The sequence below is a fragment of the Cylas formicarius genome, unplaced genomic scaffold (genome assembly GCF_029955315.1).
Source record: "Cylas formicarius isolate icCylForm1 unplaced genomic scaffold, icCylForm1.1 PGA_scaffold_4__25_contigs__length_36172078, whole genome shotgun sequence".
Classification (NCBI taxonomy): domain Eukaryota; kingdom Metazoa; phylum Arthropoda; class Insecta; order Coleoptera; family Brentidae; genus Cylas; species Cylas formicarius.
The window spans coordinates 24,395,070-24,413,954 of NW_026844334.1; the positions used below are offsets into that span (position 1 = coordinate 24,395,070).

The following is an 18,885-nucleotide window of genomic DNA, read 5'->3' on the forward strand; positions in this document are numbered from 1 at the left end:
ACTCAATGTAGACGCGATGACGTCTTTACAATTACCACGTGCATTTACTCCATTGGAAAAATTCGGATACCAGGAAACTAAGGAGATCCAGAGCTATATCCTCTATTTCTAGATGTGATAATTTGATATGAACGGTATCGTAAACTGTGTTGAGAGAGAGTTTAATGTTTCGTCTATAATACAGCGGACGCAAGATATTTGAAAAAATATAATTTTAAATTGCAATTACCAGTACAAATTTTGATATTTACCGAAGTATACCGTAAATTTGAAGTTCGAAGAGATGTGAAGGACACTTTATACAGGGTGTATTCACAATCAAATTACTTCGATTTTGCGAAAGCTCGATAGTGGTGCGCAGGAGCACGATAAAAAATATTGCGTCCCTATAAGAATCCGCGAAGCGGCTTCTTTTTAAAATGAAAAGCTGATTCGCGCTATTTGCGACGAACTTGCCCCGCTCACCGACGATTTTTCGAAAGCAAGCTTGTTAAGTTTGGAGGTTAGTCCAAATTACTTGCTTTGACTTTATGCTAGGTATAAAGCGTCAACGCTTCCCAACTGCCCTTATGAAGAAGAATTAAGAACGAAAAATGCCATATCGTATTGCAGTACAAAATACACAGCCATGACAAAATATAATTGGTATAACGTATAAATAAACCATTAGACCTAGACAATCAAATTAAATGTCAATTCATTCTGTCATCCATTTTTAAAAGCTCATACATTTTAATTCGAGTTTAGTACAGAATATCTTTAGCGGTAATTTAAAAGTTTCACTTATCAAGGCGAATTCTGGCAAAACAAATATAATCGGTAAGAGTCTATTCAAAGAGGTTTTTACCAAAGTTTAGGAATTATAATTTGTAAACTTTGGTTTTACTTTCCTGTCTCGCCCTTAAAACCAACGTGTATAGAATATATTTTTTCTACAATAGTTAAGAAGTGAGCAAAATGGTTTCATATTCCAATAGTGTCATTTGCCATATAGTAAAAAAATCTGTTTTTTGAGAAATTTGTTTCGCCACTGATGTAGAAATCATGTCTAGCACACGTAAGATCTTTTCCTCACTTATCCAAAGAAAAGACAGCTATTTCACAAAAGAAATCAAATGCTTTATTGTTTTATATAACCATAGAAATAAGACCCCCTCTCTTAAAATTGAGAAATATATGTGCTTAAGTCCCCCCTATACTTTGATTTCCTAAATAATTTGAATTTCTGTGGTCTGCGCCCATCAGCACAATTTTGTGCGCCCAACATTAACATGGAAAAAAATTATTTATTTGTTGCTTCCATATTTTCAGTAACAAAATGATGTTTGCTTATATGTTCCTGTAGATAATAACGCCGTATAAAACGCTTATCGCAAGTCGGACAGATGTGAGGCCTGTCATCTTTATGAATCATCTCATGGTATTGCAAGTTTAGTTTTGTACTAAAACGTTTTTCACAAAATGAACACTGAAAAGGCTTCACACCTGTGTGCACCAATGAATGCCTTTGAAGGTCGCACTTCTTTATAAAAGCTTTGTCGCAAATTTTGCAAACAAAAGGCTTTTCACCTGGAAAAAGGCTAATTACAAAGCGAAAAAGAATAGAAAATTCAACCAATCCCGCTTACCAGTATGAATCATTGTGTGCCATACAAGATGGCTTTGAGCTCCAAAAGCTTTATCACAAATGTTACAGAGATATGGTTTTGTATTTGTATGAATCCTAACATGAAAGTTCAGCCCAGTACGATTACTAAAGGCTTTTCCACAATGACTGCACAGATATGGTTTCTCTCCTGTGTGAACTCGTTCATGTACAATGAGATTATGTGATGAAAGAAATCTTTTCTGGCACACTTGACATTCAAATTTTTTTTCTCCTGTATGAATCTTCAAGTGTCTGTTTAAGCAACCTTGGGAACTGAAACACTTTCCACAAAGAGTACAAGCAAACTGCCCTTCAAGCCTGTGTCGTTTTAGATGAACATTTAATGTATATTTAGACTTGAAAGTTTTGTTACAGACAGGGCAATGTACTGGATTTTGCACATCTTCAATACTTTCACTTTGATTACTAATTTTAAAATCATTACTATCCAGATGTGTCTCTGAAATATTTAATTCAGGTTCTATTGGTGCTTTGTGAGTTAATGTCTTATTATCATTAATAAGAACTGTTGTCTCACTAACTTGAACTGATGTGTTTTTTTTATTATGAACTTCATGAACCTTTTCATTATCAAAGTTCAGTTGATCGTTTTGTATTTTGCTGGTTGCACTTAATTTTTCAATATATTTACTAGTGATACTGCCACAATCAAATGTTACATGGGAAGTCAAATTTCCTTCATTATCAACATCTGCCATGATATTTTGGGTAACAACATCCCCTACAGCTGACTCTTCCTTGTTCTCCTCCCTCTCAAGCTTCAAGTCTGCAAAATTTGCTGTTAAAATCTCATTCCGTTTAGATAAATCAACAATTGAGTTTGGTGGTTGGTTAAAGCATAACTTGGTGACATTTTCATTTTCTCCAGAATCAACTTCTGACTTCCAAAAGAAATTCTTGTGTTTAAAGGCACTATTACACCAAACTGATGGTCGTTGAGACGAATAACAAACTCCATTCTGTGTAACACCTGTTTGTTCTCTATATCCAAGATGCTTCTTCAGCACTTCTTCAGACTTTTCTATTTGAAGTTTAAATTTGTATAAATTTTCCAACTGGGACAAGCAACTCAAACAAATTTCGTCTGGGTAATTTTTTTCTAACTGAAAGATAAAGCACTAATTTATTCATAACCAAGCCCAATAACTTTACGGGAGAGAAGACATAAACGCAATTTGATTGAAACTTATAGAATTACAAAAAAAATCCTAGAATTGCATCCTCAGGCAGATATTTACAAGAAATCAAAATCATTTTTATGGGAACTCGCAAAAGTTGAAAAAAAAAATCGAAAACTATATACGCAGCTCCAACGCATTCAGAAATAAACTAGGTAGACAAGAAGCTTAATAGTACAGTAGAATAATCTACGTCCACTACAACAGAACAGATTGAAATGCAGCAATAGCCTCATCAGTTTATCAGATTTTTAATTACAAATTTGAAGTTACTTCATCGTGGAAATGATCATCTTGAGCTGTATCTTACCTTTACTTCACAAAACAAATTAAGGAGATACAAAACGGGAGAAGATTTGTTTTGAATTTTGATATTTTCTTTTTCAATCTTAAACCTTTGTTCATTGTTATTCAAGCATATTCGACACAATTTTTCAAAATCTACAATATGCTTATACGGAAAAATATCCATCTCTCTTTTGCGTAAACTTTACCATTTTCATCCTCGTAAACTATGCATTGTAATCCAAGTATTTTTTAAAAACATTTTTGACAGAATTACATAAACTATTTCAAAGAATAAAATGTTAGATTAAATGTAAGTGTTCTTTCGGGGAAATTATAAAATCAAAAATTCAAATTTCAATATTCTTGTAAAAAATTTTTAATTGACATCTTTAAAACAGGTATATATACTACCTGCTTTTATTTTTAAAAATAGGCGGGCTTAAACGTATGTCTTTTGAAATTAACTTAACTTAAAGGTTATGGCCACCATGGTCATTCGGCAAGAGTTCAATTAATAGTTACTTTGATCCAGAGATCATTTTTATATATCCGTCAACTATATAGATCACCAAATAACATTTTGGACATACCACAGTAATAATTGATGCGCCGGTGGCGCAACTGATATTTTCGTAGAGGAGGTAATGATTTTACACACATGATACATTTAATCCAGTAACTCCAGTAACTTCATTATGCGTTATTTTCTTTCCCAACTACGATTTCCACATACTTGACTCGTTTTCTTAAAGCCTTTAATGAGATCTAAGCATATTTTAAGAAAATACTGCCATAAAAATGCCGCATATAAAATTATTCACGATTCGTCAGTGGCCATGTTGGTTGTTGAACCGCAAGGTCATTAAGAAAAGAAATTTTAAATCTTCCCGCATGAGCATGTTGAATGGACCTTCTCAAAAATATTTTAGTTATGTTCCTGGATTATTGGCCTAGGCTATACCTTTAGTAGCTATATGAAGTGTTCAAATCGAATTGGATTAAATTTTTGATTGATAAAAATTCTACCCTTAACAATTAAGATTTCTTTTTTGATTGTATTTTATTTATTTTAGTTATCTTTTTTAAAATACTGATTTTAAATAACGAATGAAAACTTTAATTACTTTATTTCGCTACCAAAAAAAATCGGGTAAAATATTCTACAACTCAATTCCCAAGTCAAAGCATAGTCAAACAGGCAATCCGCAATCGGATTATAACAACTAAGAGGATTCTGTGGAAATATCGCAGGTGTCAGGTGTTTCCTGGCCAGGTAATCCTGGTTTTGCGTTCATGATAAATCAAATTTACGATTTAAAATTTTTTAACAATTTGACAACATTGCAACAGTCGTTTCTTATCTTGGGGTGACGTTGACTATAATTAAACACCGTCCAGTTTATCTATGTTGTGAACAATATTTGAACAGATTGGTTTTAAATTTTGAATAAAACTGGGGAAAAATAAAAAAATTGTAATAAGTTAACAAATAAAAAAATAACAAATTCTGCTGACTTTAGTAAACTACAATGGCTAGACAAAGGAAAATCATTCAAGAGAGTGCAAAATCAGAAAGAGGCACTCGGAGTAGCAGTAGCAATGGAAGTACCTCACCTAGTACCAAAACTAAACAAAAAAAAACAATTTTTTCCTATTGGAAGCAAATAATTGTAGCTATAGTTACCGGTATTGCTATTTGTTTTGGATACATTGGCTATCTTGAGACACGAGTCAATACACCATTTGATGATCAAAAAGTAAGTGTTTTCCCTTTTTAGAAAAGAAAATCTTATTTTGAAAAAGGAAGTTATATTTATAGGCGATAACTCATTCTGCCTAATTGTTATTTAGGTTGCAAAAAATTCTTTAAATGTTCCTGAACAATTTTGGGGTTCCTATAGGCCTGGACTTTATCTTGGCTTTAAGACAAGAGATCCTCACTCAATGGTAACTGGTTTAATGTGGTATTTTCCAAATAGACTGAAGCCTGGAGGAGATGGTATAAGGTAGTGTAGACATCTAAAAATATTACATTGTTTCTATCTCTATACTAGAAGATACGGCTGATATGTTGGTTATGTGCAATGTGTAGATATTTTTCAAAGAAACTTCCACAGGCTATTGTAATACTATTTACAAAACTTCGGGATTCCTCCTATGTTGTTGAGTCGAACTTGCTTGCTAGGAAGTTTAGATATGTTTATATTTTAATTTCTTTATTTTTTTTGAAGACATTGGTGTGAACAAGGAGATAACTTGCAAACATATGGTTGGTTACAACATGATGGAATGCATTTTGGGGTTCAAGAAATTGAAGATGTACCGTTTCAACTTAATACTTCATTTGTAAAAAGAAGTGGAGGCTCTAATGGAGGAGACTGGACTGCTAGGATACATGCTAATGTTTTGGTACATATGATTAATGTATTTGATAAAAATGTATTGTTTTAATTTGTTATTGAATCATGATACAATACAAAAACATCAATTCAATGCTTACTAAAAATTTTAGCCACAATACAAGGAAGTAGTTGATAAAAATGAGGAGATTTCTTTAATTTGGTATGCTGCTCTGGACACTGAGACTGGTGGTTTTATAGCCCCAACTAATTCAGGCACTGATATTACAGGAATAAGGGGATCTACCACAAATTTAGGAGATTTCAGCATAAAACTCTTTAGGCACCAAGGAGAAATACAGCATGAATCATTTGTGAGCGTTGTGACTCCAGGATTGCATTTGCTCAAGGAAACTGTGACATCTTCCTTAAGGCTTTCCCAGGAGAGCACGGACTCCCAACGAAAAATTATCCTTGGTGGAGATTTAATACGTGGTGAAAATGTGAGTTTTAAGTGAAAACTGGTAATATTGCACCAATGAATTAAATGGCTTTGAAATATTTTTAGAAGCAAGCCAATTTTGTGGCCATACAAGTAACAGCAAAATTACCATTTATACTGGATGTGGCATTTGAGTCCCATAGTTATATTGAACGAGACAAATCTCTAATAGGTAAGGCCTACACTAATGCCCTTCAGTGGCATCAAAGTAGGTTTAACCAGCGATTTGAAGATACATTTGGTTTGAAAAAGAAAGGGTAAATAATAAACAAAAATAAAACAAATCATATCAGTTCTTATAATCTTAGTTATGATGAGAGAGAAATTAAATTTGCAAAAGCTGCTCTAAGCAATATGGTTGGAAGTATAGGCTACTTCTACGGTTCTTCCTTGGTCCAAAGCTTTTACACAAAGGAACCTGTTAATTATTGGAAAGCCCCACTCTTTACAAGTGTTCCTTCAAGGTAACCGGATATATTTTTTTTAGATGTTGGTTGTTTTCAAGATAATATCATTTCTTGCAGGAGTTTCTTCCCTAGGGGATTTCTATGGGATGAAGGATTTCATGGCCTCTTAATTTCACAGTGGGACTTAGATCTGGAGCTGGACATAATGAGTTATTGGTTTGATTTACTGAATGTTGAAGGTTGGATTCCAAGGGAACTTATATTGGGTAATCCATAGTTCAATTCATTTTAAAAGTAGTTGAAAAAATATCCACCTTATTGCTAACATAATACACCTAATTATGTCTTCTTCTTCAGGAGCTGAAGCAGTAGCTAAAGTTCCACAAGAATACATGGTTCAATGGAACACAAATGCAAACCCTCCAACATTTTTTTTGACGTTACAGTCAATTTTAGACAAATATGAGCAGGACCTTAGCAATGAACGTCTAGCGCTTCTGGAAAGATTATTTCCAAGGCTTCAAGTAATGTATTTTCATCTAAGAGATATTAAAACATTCTTGGGTACATCTTTTTTATAGGCCTGGTTTTTGTGGTTTAATTCAACCCAGCGAGGCCCTCTGCCAGGTAGCTATAGATGGCGCGGGCGTGATCCATTGACAAATAGAGAACTAAATCCAAAAACTATGGCATCTGGATTGGATGATTTTCCTCGATCTTCACATCCTACTGATTTAGAAAGACATATAGATTTATATTGCTGGATGGCTATAGCTGCAGACACTATGGCTCGATTGGCGAAGCTTTTAGGGCGCGAGAATTTTGAGAAATACCAACAGACAAGTGATTTCTTAAAAGATAACCGGCGCATGGACAGTCTACATTGGTCAAATTTCTCAGAAAGGTGAGTCATATTTAAAAGCAAGTATGTAACTAAAACCTTAACACCAAGCATATATCACAGATTATAATGGCTATGCCGCCAACATCAAATTCATTTAAATATGAAGCAGAATTGACAGTTTTAGTTGGATTCTGAATTCATTAGAATTTCCATTTAAAATTCTTATTTGTATTATAAGCCTTGATTTCATTACTAGGACGACTATAAAATTCAACCTGTCAGATTTTTTCGGACACAGTAAATCCTTACCAAATAAATTAAATGAACTAAATTCATTTAGAATTTTGGTCTGCTTCATTGCTCTAATAGACACAATACAATCTAAATACACATTTTAAGTGTATGAATAGAAATGTTTGAATATTATATTATAAGGATATAGATTATAAAATACGCTTATGAATCATTTATTGGCCTTTTATAAATAACGTCATTGAATACAGTAATAACTTTTAGATATGCCGATTATGGCCTGCACACCGATGCCGTCAAATTGGAAAGGCCAAAATCTATACCAAGACAACCAAATCAAAACTTGGAAATGGTCAGAGCTGTTTTAAAGCCGCCTGAATATCGATTAGTTGATACTACCTTTGGATATGTTAATATTTTCCCTCTTATTCTTCAAATAATCGCACCCGATTCGCCGAAACTAGAAAAAACGATTAGAGATATGAGAGATTCCGAGTTATTGTGGACTAAATTTGGTTTGAGATCGCTGGGGAAGACCTCTCCCTTGTACCTTAAGAGAAATACCGAGCATGACCCACCATATTGGAGAGGTCAGATTTGGATCAACATAAATTTTTTAGCCTGCCGAGCGCTTTATCATTATTCCAACACCGAAGGACCTTATAGGGAACAGGCTAATAAAGTATATCAAGAATTGCGCAATAATGTGATCAACAATGTGATAAGGCAATACTACAAGACTGGCTATTTGTGGGAGCAATACAATGATAAAACGGGGGAAGGTAGTGGATGTAGACCTTTTACTGGGTGGACTGCATTAGTAGTATTGCTTATGAGTGAAAAATATTAAATGTTGAGTAAACGATTCCAAAATAAAAACATGTGTTTATTCCCATTCAGCAAATTCCTTCTCATGCCAATTTTGTTTTTACTTATCTATTAAGTATTAAATAACAGCATCAAGCAAAAACCACAACGACCTTGTATCAGAAGCTTCTTTCCTCACTAATCTCTTTCTGTCATCTAGGCAAATGCCCAAATGCTTAATTACTTTTTCTTTCAAAGGCAACAGCTTATAAACCTCATAAGATATTACAAACGTTTTTAAGCATTTTATGGCGGCAATACGAACCCTCTACAAAAAAATTAATTTGTAATTAGCCCACTACATATGATAAAAGATCACTTACCATATTCAAATTATAAGTAGTAAGATTGAGTACTCTTAAAAGAATGTCTTCTAAATGATCAGCGATGACTGATTCTTTAGTTTCTGTAAATTCGTAAATTTGATCCAAAATGATTTCCAGAATTCTAGGATTTTGACACTGTTCCAGAGAAAGTATGATTAACTTATAAATCTGAAAAAACTTAATAAACACCAATTTCTCTTTAAATCACTTGTAAATTGTACTTTCTGGAATTGTGCTATAATGGCTATTTTTGGGGCAAACTCTATTAAGTAGCCAATCACAGTTAGATATTGATGCTTTGTGGGATTATATGCGTCAGCAAGTTTATTTGTGCAATAAATAAAAAACTTTTGACGATATAAAGGCCTACAAAACAGTTTATAAAGTTTATCACTTAAATTTTAAAATGTAGCACATACATTACATTTGATAAGTTGTCAACTGATAACTCCGGACAATCATTCATTATAATAGGGAAACCATTGCAAATTTCTTCATATGAATCAAGCAAGGCTAGTAATTGATCAGTCCATATCCAAGCCTGATGATGGTTCCTCATCACAAGAGCTTTTGTTGTCCACAACATTGCTTCAAGTTCTGGGCTCTGTTTTGACGTAAATAGCCTTTTTAATATATTTAAATTTTCTAACAAAATACTTTCTACAAACACAGCGGTGATAGAAATAAAACTTAAAATTAAATTCAGCTTACCGTCATTCATTTTATTTATTAAACTGGCTAAAACTTTCAAACAAGCATCCTTGATGAATACATCAACATCAAAACAACCTTCTAGTACAGAGGAGATGTTAATAGTGTCCCTTAATACATCTGGATTCAAAGGAATATTAATACCAGTAAGCACAGCTACATACAGTTGCTTAAGTTTGAAATTTGTTGTGGAAAATAGGATCACTATTTTTTTCTGCTGATCACTTGGCAAATGTCTAACTAGTTTAGTCAAAACTTGCATTATATTTTTTAGGAAAGTGTTTTCCAAAAGTATTTTATGTTCTTGATGTTTAACAAATTGAATTAATTCTTCTATAAAATTATTCTCTTGAAAAATAAGGCGCATACTGTCAGATTTTTCTACTTCGCGATTGATATGATTCAGACCCACAGGTGTTTCAGTTACCTTGTTTAAAGTGTGATTTAATAAAGTATCTACCACAAAAGTTTTAAAGAATGATAAATGAGAAAGTGTACACAAAATTTCCAAGTATGAATCTAATTGAGCTGTGTCTGTTATTCCTCCCTTTTGGCAAATCTTAGTTTTTACCTCCTCAGGATAATGAATTGCCATTTGTTCTAAACATTGACACTTAGCCAGCTTTAACATCTCATTTTTACTTATTGTCTGAATAAGATGTTCAATTACAAGTTCTCTAACATTTTTAGGTAACAATTTCACAAGAATTGTTATACCATTAAAGCCCTGAATTTTAAGCTCAACATCTAAACCAATAATAGCTTCCACACAACTTGTTATAGAGTTTTCAACTTCCCTACATTCATTAATATCATTATTATGCATAAGAAAACAGTCAACTAGTTTCATAATATTGCTTAATAAATGTACTTTATCCTTTGTATTTGTTGTGATACTATAAGTGTTTTCTAACAGGGGCAATATTTTCTTGCACACATACAAAGATGATTTTTTATTTGCTTTACCTACTGATATAATAATCAATAATGATGGCAGAAATAATTTATAATCTGGAAATAAATTCCCTTTCAAAGAATCAAAAATGTTGCTTAAAAAACTAATGTATTCCTTTTCATCCCCCCCAGATAGTTTGTCAACAACTGCTGTAAATGTCTCCAAGCATTTCTCTCTGAATTCGTCATTACTACTACTCAGAATCTCTTTCTGCAACTGGGACCAAATTTCAACTGAATACTGGTTGTACACAGTTGTAAGAAAATTGTCACAGCCTTTTTTCTAAAATTAAACACATCTTAGTTTTTAATAATAGTTCAACTTAATCAACTTAAGAGCAATCAAATTCACTAAAAAAAAAATAGAACTTTGCCTATTTTACTTACTAGTAACATTAATGAATCCTCCTTAGCAATTGTTAAAGCAGATTCAAACTTCTCCAAAGCTAGGGGTAAACAATATTCTCCAAAATCCACAACTCCAGTTAGGCATAAACATAATGCATTGGCCAAATCCTGCCTGGTGATTTTCTGTAGAGAATATTGCAATAATTATTTAGCGAAGATTGTTGCACTGTGCTGAAATATATTACATTTGTATCAGATGGAGGTGCTTTGAAGTCTACAGGAAAATAGCACGCTAAAACTTCAAACATTTCTTCTGATAAATGACCTAGCTGTACAGTTTGTAAAAACAGTGGAAGCCAATTGAAAAGATACAACAAATTTTTAGGATCTCTTTCGCCATCAATTGATGAAATTATTCCATAAACAATGTCTGGACCCAAGTTCTTTACATCTAAAAAAATTATTATAAGAAGTCAGATAAAAGCATGGAGAAAGACAAAGAATTACCTAATGAGTATTTTTTTAGTACAAGTTCATAAATTTGGTAAATTGTATATCTTTCCCGTTGTTGTTGCTGTTGACAAACTACATGTTGAAAAATTGATGTCAATAATTGAATTATTGATGTTGAAGGAGTTTTTGAAAATTGTGACAAAGCGAAGAGGCCTTCCAAGACTGTTGGGATAAGCTGAAATTAAAAATTACGTTTAATTAATTTAATTACATAAATTTACATTTCACACCTGATGATGATCCCTCAACTTTTCTGAAAAGTAAGAGGATAACACTTGCAACTGGTCAGAAGTTAAAAAATCTTTATTTAAATTTTGCAAAATATATGTTAATATTGACAAGCCCAATTCTCTCTTAATATAAGATTGATTAGTTAAAAGGTCACTTATTAGTTCAACTAAATTCAATACAGTTAGTTTTTCGAGTTGAATATCTGAAACAAAAACAAAAAATATATTTTCAAAGATGCTGGATATTATTCTTTTGATTTGAATACCTGATAAAGCCGTTGCACATAGCTTGGGGAAATTTGAATCGTCTTTCTCTAGATTCTTTAATTTTTCTTTATCTAGGTACTGGAAATCACAATTTTCAACTTCCATAACTAAATCTTCTAATACAATAATTCAGTACACGAAAACCTCTACAACTTAACCTTGTTTCTATCATCTTTGCTTAACCTTTACCTTTTCTTCTTTTTCTGTTGTACGCTATTCAACGCTACGGAACTCCCGCCTTGATGAGCTGCGCTCATAGGAGTTTCTTAACTGTACATCACCATAAACCAGTTTGAGGTGTAATGTAATTTTTATTTTAAAAATGTCCGTTATATTATCGAAGAAGAGAAGTGAGAAGACCACTCATGTCATATTCTGCGTAAGCATTTCACATGCCGGTTTAACCTCCGTTCGCCACCGACAGAATCCCTTGTAATTGTCCCCAAAAATTCCGAAATCGGTTTCCACCGAGTGGATTTAATGTTTTTAGTTTGTCGTGAACTTTTTAAAGTTGTGATCGTTGTTGATCCGCTGTTTTTTCCTGTTTACGCCGGTATGGTGGCCGGATGGTTCCGGTTAGTCCTCGGGGGCAGCGGGGAGGCCGTTTTTTGCTATCGGTCAAAGAATCATTTTTTGTCCAGATCCTTCTCTTGGAAGGCATCCTTTAGGATTTTTTAAATTGTGTTCATACTTGTCGTGAGCTGGTCGAATGCCTAATGTAGTTTTGGCCATTAGAAGTAACTTTAATTCAATCCACCCATGTGGTAAAATACAAGTAAACGCATTTGAAAGGAATTTGGTGATTTTTGTCCAAAATTCTGCACAAAAATATAGAATTAAATTGTATAAAAACTCAAATTAAAATCCTAGTATTTTTCAAAGCTTCAATTTTAATTTTTGTCATGCAAAGCTGAATATGCTAAAAAGCAAACCATCCTATCTTATTCTATCATAGAACTCGGTCCTATCATGTGATTAAATAGAATCTATCGAGTTTTTTTATAGACGGCGCCCTTTAATATCATTCCAAATTATTTTCTATATACATTACTCGTATGTCAATTTCTTTATCTATCAGCAGTAAGAATCCTAAATGTAAAGGTTGCCAAGTTGCCAATTTTTAAAATTACGAATGTCTAAATTTTAATAGTTGTTTGTGAATAATTTATGAGATCAATTTTCGTAGTGACGTATTTCAAAATAAGTTTAAAAATTTATATATTTGCGGTATAATTCGTGATAAAAAAATACTGATGCAAGGATTGAAAAGGGCTTGGAGAAAGGTATTTCAAAAAATATTGCAAAAAAAATTAAATTATCCTACTTCATCAGAAGTTTTGACCTCATATTTAAAACAATGTAATGAGCCACCTTGGACTTCGTACTTTGTAAAGGTAAATATTTTTTTTGTTGGATATATGTATATATATCTCAATCAATATATATTACATAATTTATGTGTATTACGCAAAGGTTATTTGTTTTAGTATAGTACTATTAAAGACGATCAGTGGGGAAAATCTCATTTTAACTGGCATGTAGGTCAGTCTAATTACCACATATTGAGGACAGGGTGTTATCCATTCATTAAATATCACTGTACGAAACGTATAGAACAAAATTTATTTTTAGAAGATATATTTTTCCGCTTTATTAAAATATTAAATCTAGGTAATAATATCCATAGTATCTTATATTTATTAATTTATTGATTGAAATTTTGTGTTAGGTTTACCTTGTGTAGCATATGGAATAGCAGCAAATTTCTTAATAAAACATGTTGAGGTGGTACACACAAAGAAGGGGTATGTGCAAATTTATTTTTTGTATCCTGAGGATAAAGGTTCATTGTACTGAAAAATAATTATTCCTTATTATATTAGAAAGTTTATTTAATAAATATGTATACAGATAATTATTTTTATTTTCCTTTAATGCCATACTTTTTTGGAATTCCAGTGAGCTTTTTTGATTTTTCCTTGTCAGTTTTTGCTTTTACATGTTTCTTTTGCTTTAATTTCTTTTTCCTTCGCTCCCTGTTTTTATCAGTAGTAGTTCTTTCACTCTTTCCTACAATAATTTCATTAGGCAATATACTCTTGTGAAGGTAAAAAAACTTACCAAGAGACTCCCCTTGTGATTTTTTTCTAATTTCTTCTGGTGCTAATAAAGCAGCATTACTCATAGTCACTGGTGCTACTTCTTCCATAGTAATTGCTGGCAAATTACTAACAACATGAAGTTCAGGTACAGCGGGTTTGGAAGTGAAATAAAAATTTGATAAAGCATCAAGTTTACCAAACAAGATCTTCATTAATTGTTTTACTTCCTTGTGCAATTCAGGTTCCTCTTCCTTCTCTGATTGATGAGGATCTAGGGCAACTTGTTGCTCTAAATACTCCTTTTCATAAATTTGCGCCAGAGATTGTTTGCTTTTTTCTTGATCCAACACGAGTTTCTTTTTGAATTCCAAAGGTGTTTCAATAGGTTTAATTTTTCTTTCTACACTATCAAAGACTTTGTCTTTTATTCTTTTTCGAATTATATCTTCTAGTTGCAGCGAAGTTTGTTCAGTGATAACAGGTGCTGCAAAGTAATTAATAAATAAACTGAAACAATAAGGAAGGTTTAGTCAAAATTTTACCTGGTTTTGAAGTCATGTCAAACTCCACAAATTCCTCAAGCAAGGAATTTTGCGGCCTACTATCTGCTGTTATTTCACCTTTTAACTGCCATGGCTTTTCACTAACTTTTTGTTCTTCAATTTCTTCAATTTTTTGGTTCAATCTTTCTTGTCTAAGCTCCAAATTCGATTTTACATTTTTATTACTATCACCTTCTTCTTCACTTTCAGTCAAAAGGATTTTCCTTTTTTTTGTATTTTTTTCATCTTTTTGTACAAAATAATCTTTAAATTTGGCAGTTTTGGCATTGACTTCATCTTCACTATCAGCATTTTGTTGCTTAAACATATCAACACTATCCTCATCTTCATCAGACTCGGAATCATTTTCATTTTGCACAGATATTTTATTTTCTTCAATGTTTAAAAAATTTTCCATCTCACTGAGCTTGAAAAACTCATCATCCACAATAGAACCTTTCTTTATGTGGTCCTGTGGAATATACACATTAACATCATCATTGTTAAATTCTTCGCTGGTAAATTCGTCCCTAAAAATAAATATTGATAAAATATGTTACCCTGCTGAAAACTTAGCTACCTGCTACTCTCTTCAGTTACAGATTCACTGTCGCCAATATTTTCTTCAATACTATCTTCATTACTGCTTTCTGCTTCATATTCACAATGTTGTTGTTGTATGTCTTTGAATGATAATTGATTTTTAGAAGCCACTAACATGGGAACATCAATAACTGATTTTGTGAGCAATTTTGCATTTTTTAACTCTAGTTGTTGCCAAATTTGCTCAAGATCCAAATTTTTCACTATTATTCTAGGTAAAGCATTGGATTTAATATACTTGGCATGAGTGTCTGAAAAGTCATATAATGCTTTTAAATCTTCTGTTAATTGATTCATTAAGCCTTCATCAGAACTGAAAGACATATTATTTTATATTAATTTATTTGTAGTTTTCATATATGAAAATTTATGTTACCTTAAATAATTTGTGGGTTTTGCGGTAATTTCATTAAAACTTTTAATAGCATAATCGCAATATTCGTGGGGTTTCATTTTTGTAAATAAACGATATCAAACGGTATTAAGTACTGCTATAAATATCTGTAATCAATTTCAAATACACATTTGCCGTCTTTGCTTTAACAAGCAACACATTAATTATCTACTTCTAAAATCGATGAAACACATTTTTAAACATTGAGGCTATGGTTATATTCTTCTTTTCAACTTTAATTTTTTTTACTACTAATGGCCACGACTTCTAAAGATCATTCGGCCGGTATTGGTAACCATAATCCAAACTTAACAAAGGTTGCCTTAGTGAAGAAGCGGTATTATTAATCCATCATCCTCTAGGTGTGTTAATAATTACAATAGAATCAATTTCCAATAAAAATTCAAATCAACATCCGCCAAAAACAGCCAAAAATTCAGGAAACTACAGGCACTATACTCTTAACAATTGCAATAACGAATAAACTAATCAATATTTTGATCCAACAAAACAATATTTAACGGGATTTTCCTGTTTAATATTTAGGCGAGAACGGTAAAAAGCAAAGGCGAATCGGCCATTCATTTCCTCTTGTTTGAGGCTACTACGTGCTGCAGTGATGTCATCTAATCAATTCGAAACAAATTTTTTGGATTATTTGTATTGAATAGTTTAGCCCCTCGTTGTCATTTTATTATTATTTTATATCAAACTCATAAAGCAATGGTCAATCTACCTATGGTCCTATAGGAAACAATGAAACTATTTTTCCTATTAAGAAGGGTTTTTATAATTGAAAGGAGCCAACTTCAACATCTGTTTACAGACTAACAGAAAAATAATTGAATTTGCAATAGTAATTATACCACTAACAAATTTTAAAAATAATGTTCGGAGGGCAAATTACTATTGCAGAGCAATGAAAGTATTAAACAATGGATCAAGTATTGAGTGGTTCGTAATACGTCATACCAGTCATTACCATCGGACTGGGCGAACGCTGACGGGTACAACATAAATCAAGGCAAACCATATATATATATATATTTCTTAATTAATTAAAGATTCTATGGATCTCATTATACGGTCTATGGATTCTAGTTATACATGGTAATAATTAGGACGGTTTTATTCTAAGGTTAATCTCTGAATGCGCATTATTATACTCTGGATATCATGAAAAGTTTTGGAAAATTGAATTAAAACGGGAATTTTTCATTTGTTAAATAAAACAGTTCGAGAAGAATCCATTAGAGCCAGATCTGTTACTTTTGTATCTTTTTACTTTGATTGAAGAAAAAAAGACCATTCCACGTGGTGTCAAATTTTAAGGGTTCGCCTGTGTTTTGGCGGTAGTATAGCTTCACTCAAAGTTTAGACGTCCATAAAAGTTTTAGGTAATCTTAAAAATGATGCCAGTTGGTGCAGGAGTATCTTCAATTCATGGTTCTGGAAGTTTACCTCAGAATTCTAATCAAAATACAAATTCATTAGCACCAACTGGCGGGCCAAATAAATCAAGTAGCAATCTTGTGAGTACCAACATTTTTCTTGCGCAGATACCTATATATTTTATTGATTTATTGTTATCTGAAATTGTTAAAGTTATGGCTTGTTTTATATTGAAAAAATTAATAATTTTCAGAAGCCAAATTATACTCTAAAGTTTACTTTGGCTGGACATACCAAAGCTGTTTCGTCAGTAAAATTTAGCCCAAATGGTGAATGGCTTGCTAGTTCATGTAAGTTAACAGTCAATTTGTATATTATATGTTTATGAATATATATTTTCCCTTTAGCTGCAGATAAACTTATAAAAATTTGGGGTGCATATGACGGGAAATTTGAAAAAACAATAAGTGGGCACAAGCTAGGTATTAGCGATGTTGCTTGGTCAAGTGATAGTCGTCTCTTGGGTAAATTTACTTTTTATCGTGTAGGGTTGCATAGGTATACTTTATTCCACCTTTTAGTGTCAGCTAGTGATGACAAAACTTTAAAAATTTGGGAATTGTCTTCAGGAAAATGCTTAAAGACACTGAAAGGTCACAGCAACTATGTGTTCTGTTGCAACTTTAATCCCCAATCAAATCTGATTGTTTCTGGTTCTTTTGATGAGTCAGTAAGGATATGGGACGTAAGAACTGGAAAATGTTTAAAAACTTTGCCAGCTCATTCTGACCCTGTGAGTGCTGTACACTTTAATCGGGATGGTTCTTTGATTGTTAGCAGCAGTTATGATGGACTTTGGTAATTAATTCCTATAAAAAATTAGGCTTGTTACTTTTAAATTTTATCCATTGTATAACATTAAACCTTAATTTTTTAGTCGCATTTGGGATACTGCATCAGGGCAGTGTTTGAAAACATTGATTGATGATGACAATCCTCCAGTTTCATTTGTGAAATTTTCACCTAATGGAAAGTATATCCTGGCAGCCACTTTGGACAATACCCTAAAATTATGGGATTATGCAAAAGGAAAATGTTTAAAAACCTATTCAGGTCACAAAAATGAAAAATATTGCATCTTTGCCAACTTTTCTGTGACAGGTGGCAAGTGGATTGTAAGTGGCTCAGAGGATAATATGGTATATATTTGGAACTTACAGACAAAGGAAATAGTTCAGAAATTGCAAGGGCATACAGGTAGGTTGTCTGTACAGTTTTGCACATGAATGTCATCTTATTTTCTCAACCTTTAGATGTTGTCCTCTGCACTACTTGCCACCCAACAGAAAACATAATTGCATCTGCTGCTTTGGAAAATGATAAAACTATAAAGTTATGGAAAAGTGATACTTAATTGTCTAAATTGTATTTATTGAGATTTAAAGTTGTACAGATTTATGTTTTTAAGCAAGGTTTAAGTTTCATGGAATTTTCATTGAACTCTTGAAATAACATATTTTTTTATAATTTCATTTTCTTCTCTTTTGTCTAGCATATTTAAAATTGTGTTATTTAAACACAAATTGTTGATATGAAAAAACTCCAATAAAGATTCAGGATACATAGCAAGATTTTTATTTTCCTTTCTATAGTGTAGATACCTAGAATTAGTGAAAATGATGTATCTTGGAAACTGAGACTCAAAGTGACGTTTGCAGCGGGCTTACAGTTGTTTTTGGTAGCAGATTATTCAAAAACAAAAAAACTTGCATTTTAATTTTTATTATAAAATATTTCTCCAATTGATAGGGAAAGAGCCCCCTTGTTTTTCCATATTGACGAAGTGCTGGATTTTAACAGCTTTGAAGTAATTTCCTCTAGCTATGACTCAAAAGAAAAAATTATAAAAATGACAATACCACAGAAAATTACCAAAACCATAATAAAAATCTATTGCGCTCTCAGGTGATTTTCTAATTAAAAATATTAGTGCTCTCAATTTTTGAAAAAAAATCAAGCTAGATATTTCAAATACATAAAAAGAACTCATAGTATTAGGAAGGAATGAATCACAAATACATACAAAGAAAATAGGCTTTAGAAAACACGACTTAAATACTGAATTATAAGTTTGAGCACCAATCAAGGAATCTTTCC

General features: G+C 32.3%; 6 protein-coding genes across 8 annotated transcripts; 3 read left to right on the forward strand and 3 right to left on the reverse strand.

Annotated features, from left to right (window-relative positions):
- Positions 1–698: 698 nt before the first annotated feature.
- Positions 699–3,535, reverse strand: LOC132700620 (zinc finger protein 1 homolog). 2 transcript variants are annotated; one of them, XM_060668049.1, is made up of 3 exons: positions 3,342–3,535; positions 1,629–2,772; positions 699–1,569 (listed from the first exon to the last, which is right to left on the reverse strand). In XM_060668049.1, the coding sequence occupies exons 1-3, from the start codon at positions 3,348–3,350 to the stop codon at positions 1,283–1,285; spliced, it is 1,440 nt and encodes a 479-aa protein (XP_060524032.1). In that variant the 5' UTR covers positions 3,351–3,535; the 3' UTR covers positions 699–1,282. The 2 variants fall into 2 exon arrangements, with proteins under 2 accessions (XP_060524032.1, XP_060524030.1); XM_060668047.1 differs by having other exon boundaries at positions 713–1,569; positions 3,158–3,535.
- Positions 3,536–4,506: 971 nt separating this feature from the next.
- On the forward strand, positions 4,507–8,394 carry LOC132700988 (mannosyl-oligosaccharide glucosidase). Its single transcript, XM_060668594.1, has 10 exons — positions 4,507–4,892; positions 4,987–5,141; positions 5,367–5,544; positions 5,648–5,977; positions 6,043–6,233; positions 6,285–6,440; positions 6,501–6,649; positions 6,741–6,907; positions 6,965–7,287; positions 7,744–8,394. Exons 1-10 carry the CDS (start codon positions 4,665–4,667, stop codon positions 8,327–8,329), a joined length of 2,463 nt encoding a protein of 820 aa, XP_060524577.1. The 5' UTR covers positions 4,507–4,664; the 3' UTR covers positions 8,330–8,394.
- On the reverse strand, positions 8,334–11,885 carry LOC132700987 (MMS19 nucleotide excision repair protein homolog). 2 transcript variants are annotated; one of them, XM_060668593.1, is made up of 10 exons: positions 11,695–11,885; positions 11,429–11,631; positions 11,193–11,373; positions 10,931–11,136; positions 10,725–10,868; positions 9,384–10,620; positions 9,092–9,332; positions 8,894–9,038; positions 8,670–8,840; positions 8,334–8,614 (listed from the first exon to the last, which is right to left on the reverse strand). In XM_060668593.1, exons 1-10 carry the CDS (start codon positions 11,798–11,800, stop codon positions 8,426–8,428), a joined length of 2,823 nt encoding a protein of 940 aa, XP_060524576.1. In that variant the 5' UTR covers positions 11,801–11,885; the 3' UTR covers positions 8,334–8,425. The 2 variants fall into 2 exon arrangements, 1 of the variants encoding a protein (XP_060524576.1); XR_009618705.1 differs by lacking the exon at positions 8,334–8,614 and having other exon boundaries at positions 8,703–8,840; positions 9,097–9,332.
- A 764-nt stretch (positions 11,886–12,649) lies between these two features.
- On the forward strand, positions 12,650–13,560 carry LOC132700538 (uncharacterized protein C15orf61). The gene is made up of 3 exons (XM_060667917.1): positions 12,650–13,089; positions 13,183–13,366; positions 13,425–13,560. The coding sequence occupies exons 1-3, from the start codon at positions 12,949–12,951 to the stop codon at positions 13,550–13,552; spliced, it is 453 nt and encodes a 150-aa protein (XP_060523900.1). The 5' UTR covers positions 12,650–12,948; the 3' UTR covers positions 13,553–13,560.
- On the reverse strand, positions 13,545–15,544 carry LOC132700537 (U3 small nucleolar ribonucleoprotein protein MPP10). The gene is made up of 5 exons (XM_060667916.1): positions 15,319–15,544; positions 14,920–15,255; positions 14,340–14,869; positions 13,817–14,281; positions 13,545–13,765 (listed from the first exon to the last, which is right to left on the reverse strand). The coding sequence occupies exons 1-5, from the start codon at positions 15,393–15,395 to the stop codon at positions 13,617–13,619; spliced, it is 1,557 nt and encodes a 518-aa protein (XP_060523899.1). The 5' UTR covers positions 15,396–15,544; the 3' UTR covers positions 13,545–13,616.
- A 772-nt stretch (positions 15,545–16,316) lies between these two features.
- On the forward strand, positions 16,317–18,341 carry LOC132700643 (WD repeat-containing protein 5). The gene is made up of 6 exons (XM_060668107.1): positions 16,317–16,868; positions 16,982–17,078; positions 17,136–17,252; positions 17,310–17,586; positions 17,666–17,985; positions 18,042–18,341. Exons 1-6 carry the CDS (start codon positions 16,746–16,748, stop codon positions 18,140–18,142), a joined length of 1,035 nt encoding a protein of 344 aa, XP_060524090.1. The 5' UTR covers positions 16,317–16,745; the 3' UTR covers positions 18,143–18,341.
- The last annotated feature ends 544 nt before the right edge of the window (positions 18,342–18,885 follow it).

Bases quoted from the DNA above. Each gene is read 5' to 3' on its own strand.
- LOC132700538 (XM_060667917.1), top strand. From the start codon at position 12,949: ATGCAAGGATTGAAAAGGGCTTGGAGAAAGGTATTTCAAAAAATATTG. The intron at 13,090-13,182 runs GTAAATATTTTT...TATTTGTTTTAG, and splicing joins GGACTTCGTACTTTGTAAAG to TATAGTACTATTAAAGACGA. The intron at 13,367-13,424 runs GTAATAATATCC...ATTTTGTGTTAG, and splicing joins TATTAAAATATTAAATCTAG to GTTTACCTTGTGTAGCATAT.
- LOC132700620 (XM_060668047.1), bottom strand. From the start codon at position 3,319: ATGGATATTTTTCCGTATAAGCATATTGTAGATTTTGAAAAATTGTGT. The intron at 2,773-3,157 runs GTAAGATACAGC...TTTATCTTTCAG, and splicing joins ATTTGTTTTGTGAAGTAAAG to TTAGAAAAAAATTACCCAGA. The intron at 1,570-1,628 runs GTAAGCGGGATT...GCCTTTTTCCAG, and splicing joins GCACACAATGATTCATACTG to GTGAAAAGCCTTTTGTTTGC.
- LOC132700537 (XM_060667916.1), bottom strand. From the start codon at position 15,395: ATGAAACCCCACGAATATTGCGATTATGCTATTAAAAGTTTTAATGAA. The intron at 14,870-14,919 runs GTAGCTAAGTTT...ATTTATTTTTAG, and splicing joins GTAACTGAAGAGAGTAGCAG to GGACGAATTTACCAGCGAAG. The intron at 14,282-14,339 runs GTAAAATTTTGA...ATTACTTTGCAG, and splicing joins TGACATGACTTCAAAACCAG to CACCTGTTATCACTGAACAA.
- LOC132700987 (XM_060668593.1), bottom strand. From the start codon at position 11,800: ATGGAAGTTGAAAATTGTGATTTCCAGTACCTAGATAAAGAAAAATTA. The intron at 11,374-11,428 runs GTGTGAAATGTA...TTTTAATTTCAG, and splicing joins AGTTGAGGGATCATCATCAG to CTTATCCCAACAGTCTTGGA. The intron at 8,841-8,893 runs GTACAATTTACA...AAGTTTTTTCAG, and splicing joins TTATAGCACAATTCCAGAAA to ATTTATAAGTTAATCATACT.
- LOC132700643 (XM_060668107.1), top strand. From the start codon at position 16,746: ATGATGCCAGTTGGTGCAGGAGTATCTTCAATTCATGGTTCTGGAAGT. The intron at 16,869-16,981 runs GTGAGTACCAAC...AATAATTTTCAG, and splicing joins ATAAATCAAGTAGCAATCTT to AAGCCAAATTATACTCTAAA. The intron at 17,253-17,309 runs GTAAATTTACTT...TCCACCTTTTAG, and splicing joins AAGTGATAGTCGTCTCTTGG to TGTCAGCTAGTGATGACAAA.
- LOC132700988 (XM_060668594.1), top strand. From the start codon at position 4,665: ATGGCTAGACAAAGGAAAATCATTCAAGAGAGTGCAAAATCAGAAAGA. The intron at 5,142-5,366 runs GTAGTGTAGACA...TTTTTTTTGAAG, and splicing joins CCTGGAGGAGATGGTATAAG to ACATTGGTGTGAACAAGGAG. The intron at 6,908-6,964 runs GTAATGTATTTT...TCTTTTTTATAG, and splicing joins GATTATTTCCAAGGCTTCAA to GCCTGGTTTTTGTGGTTTAA.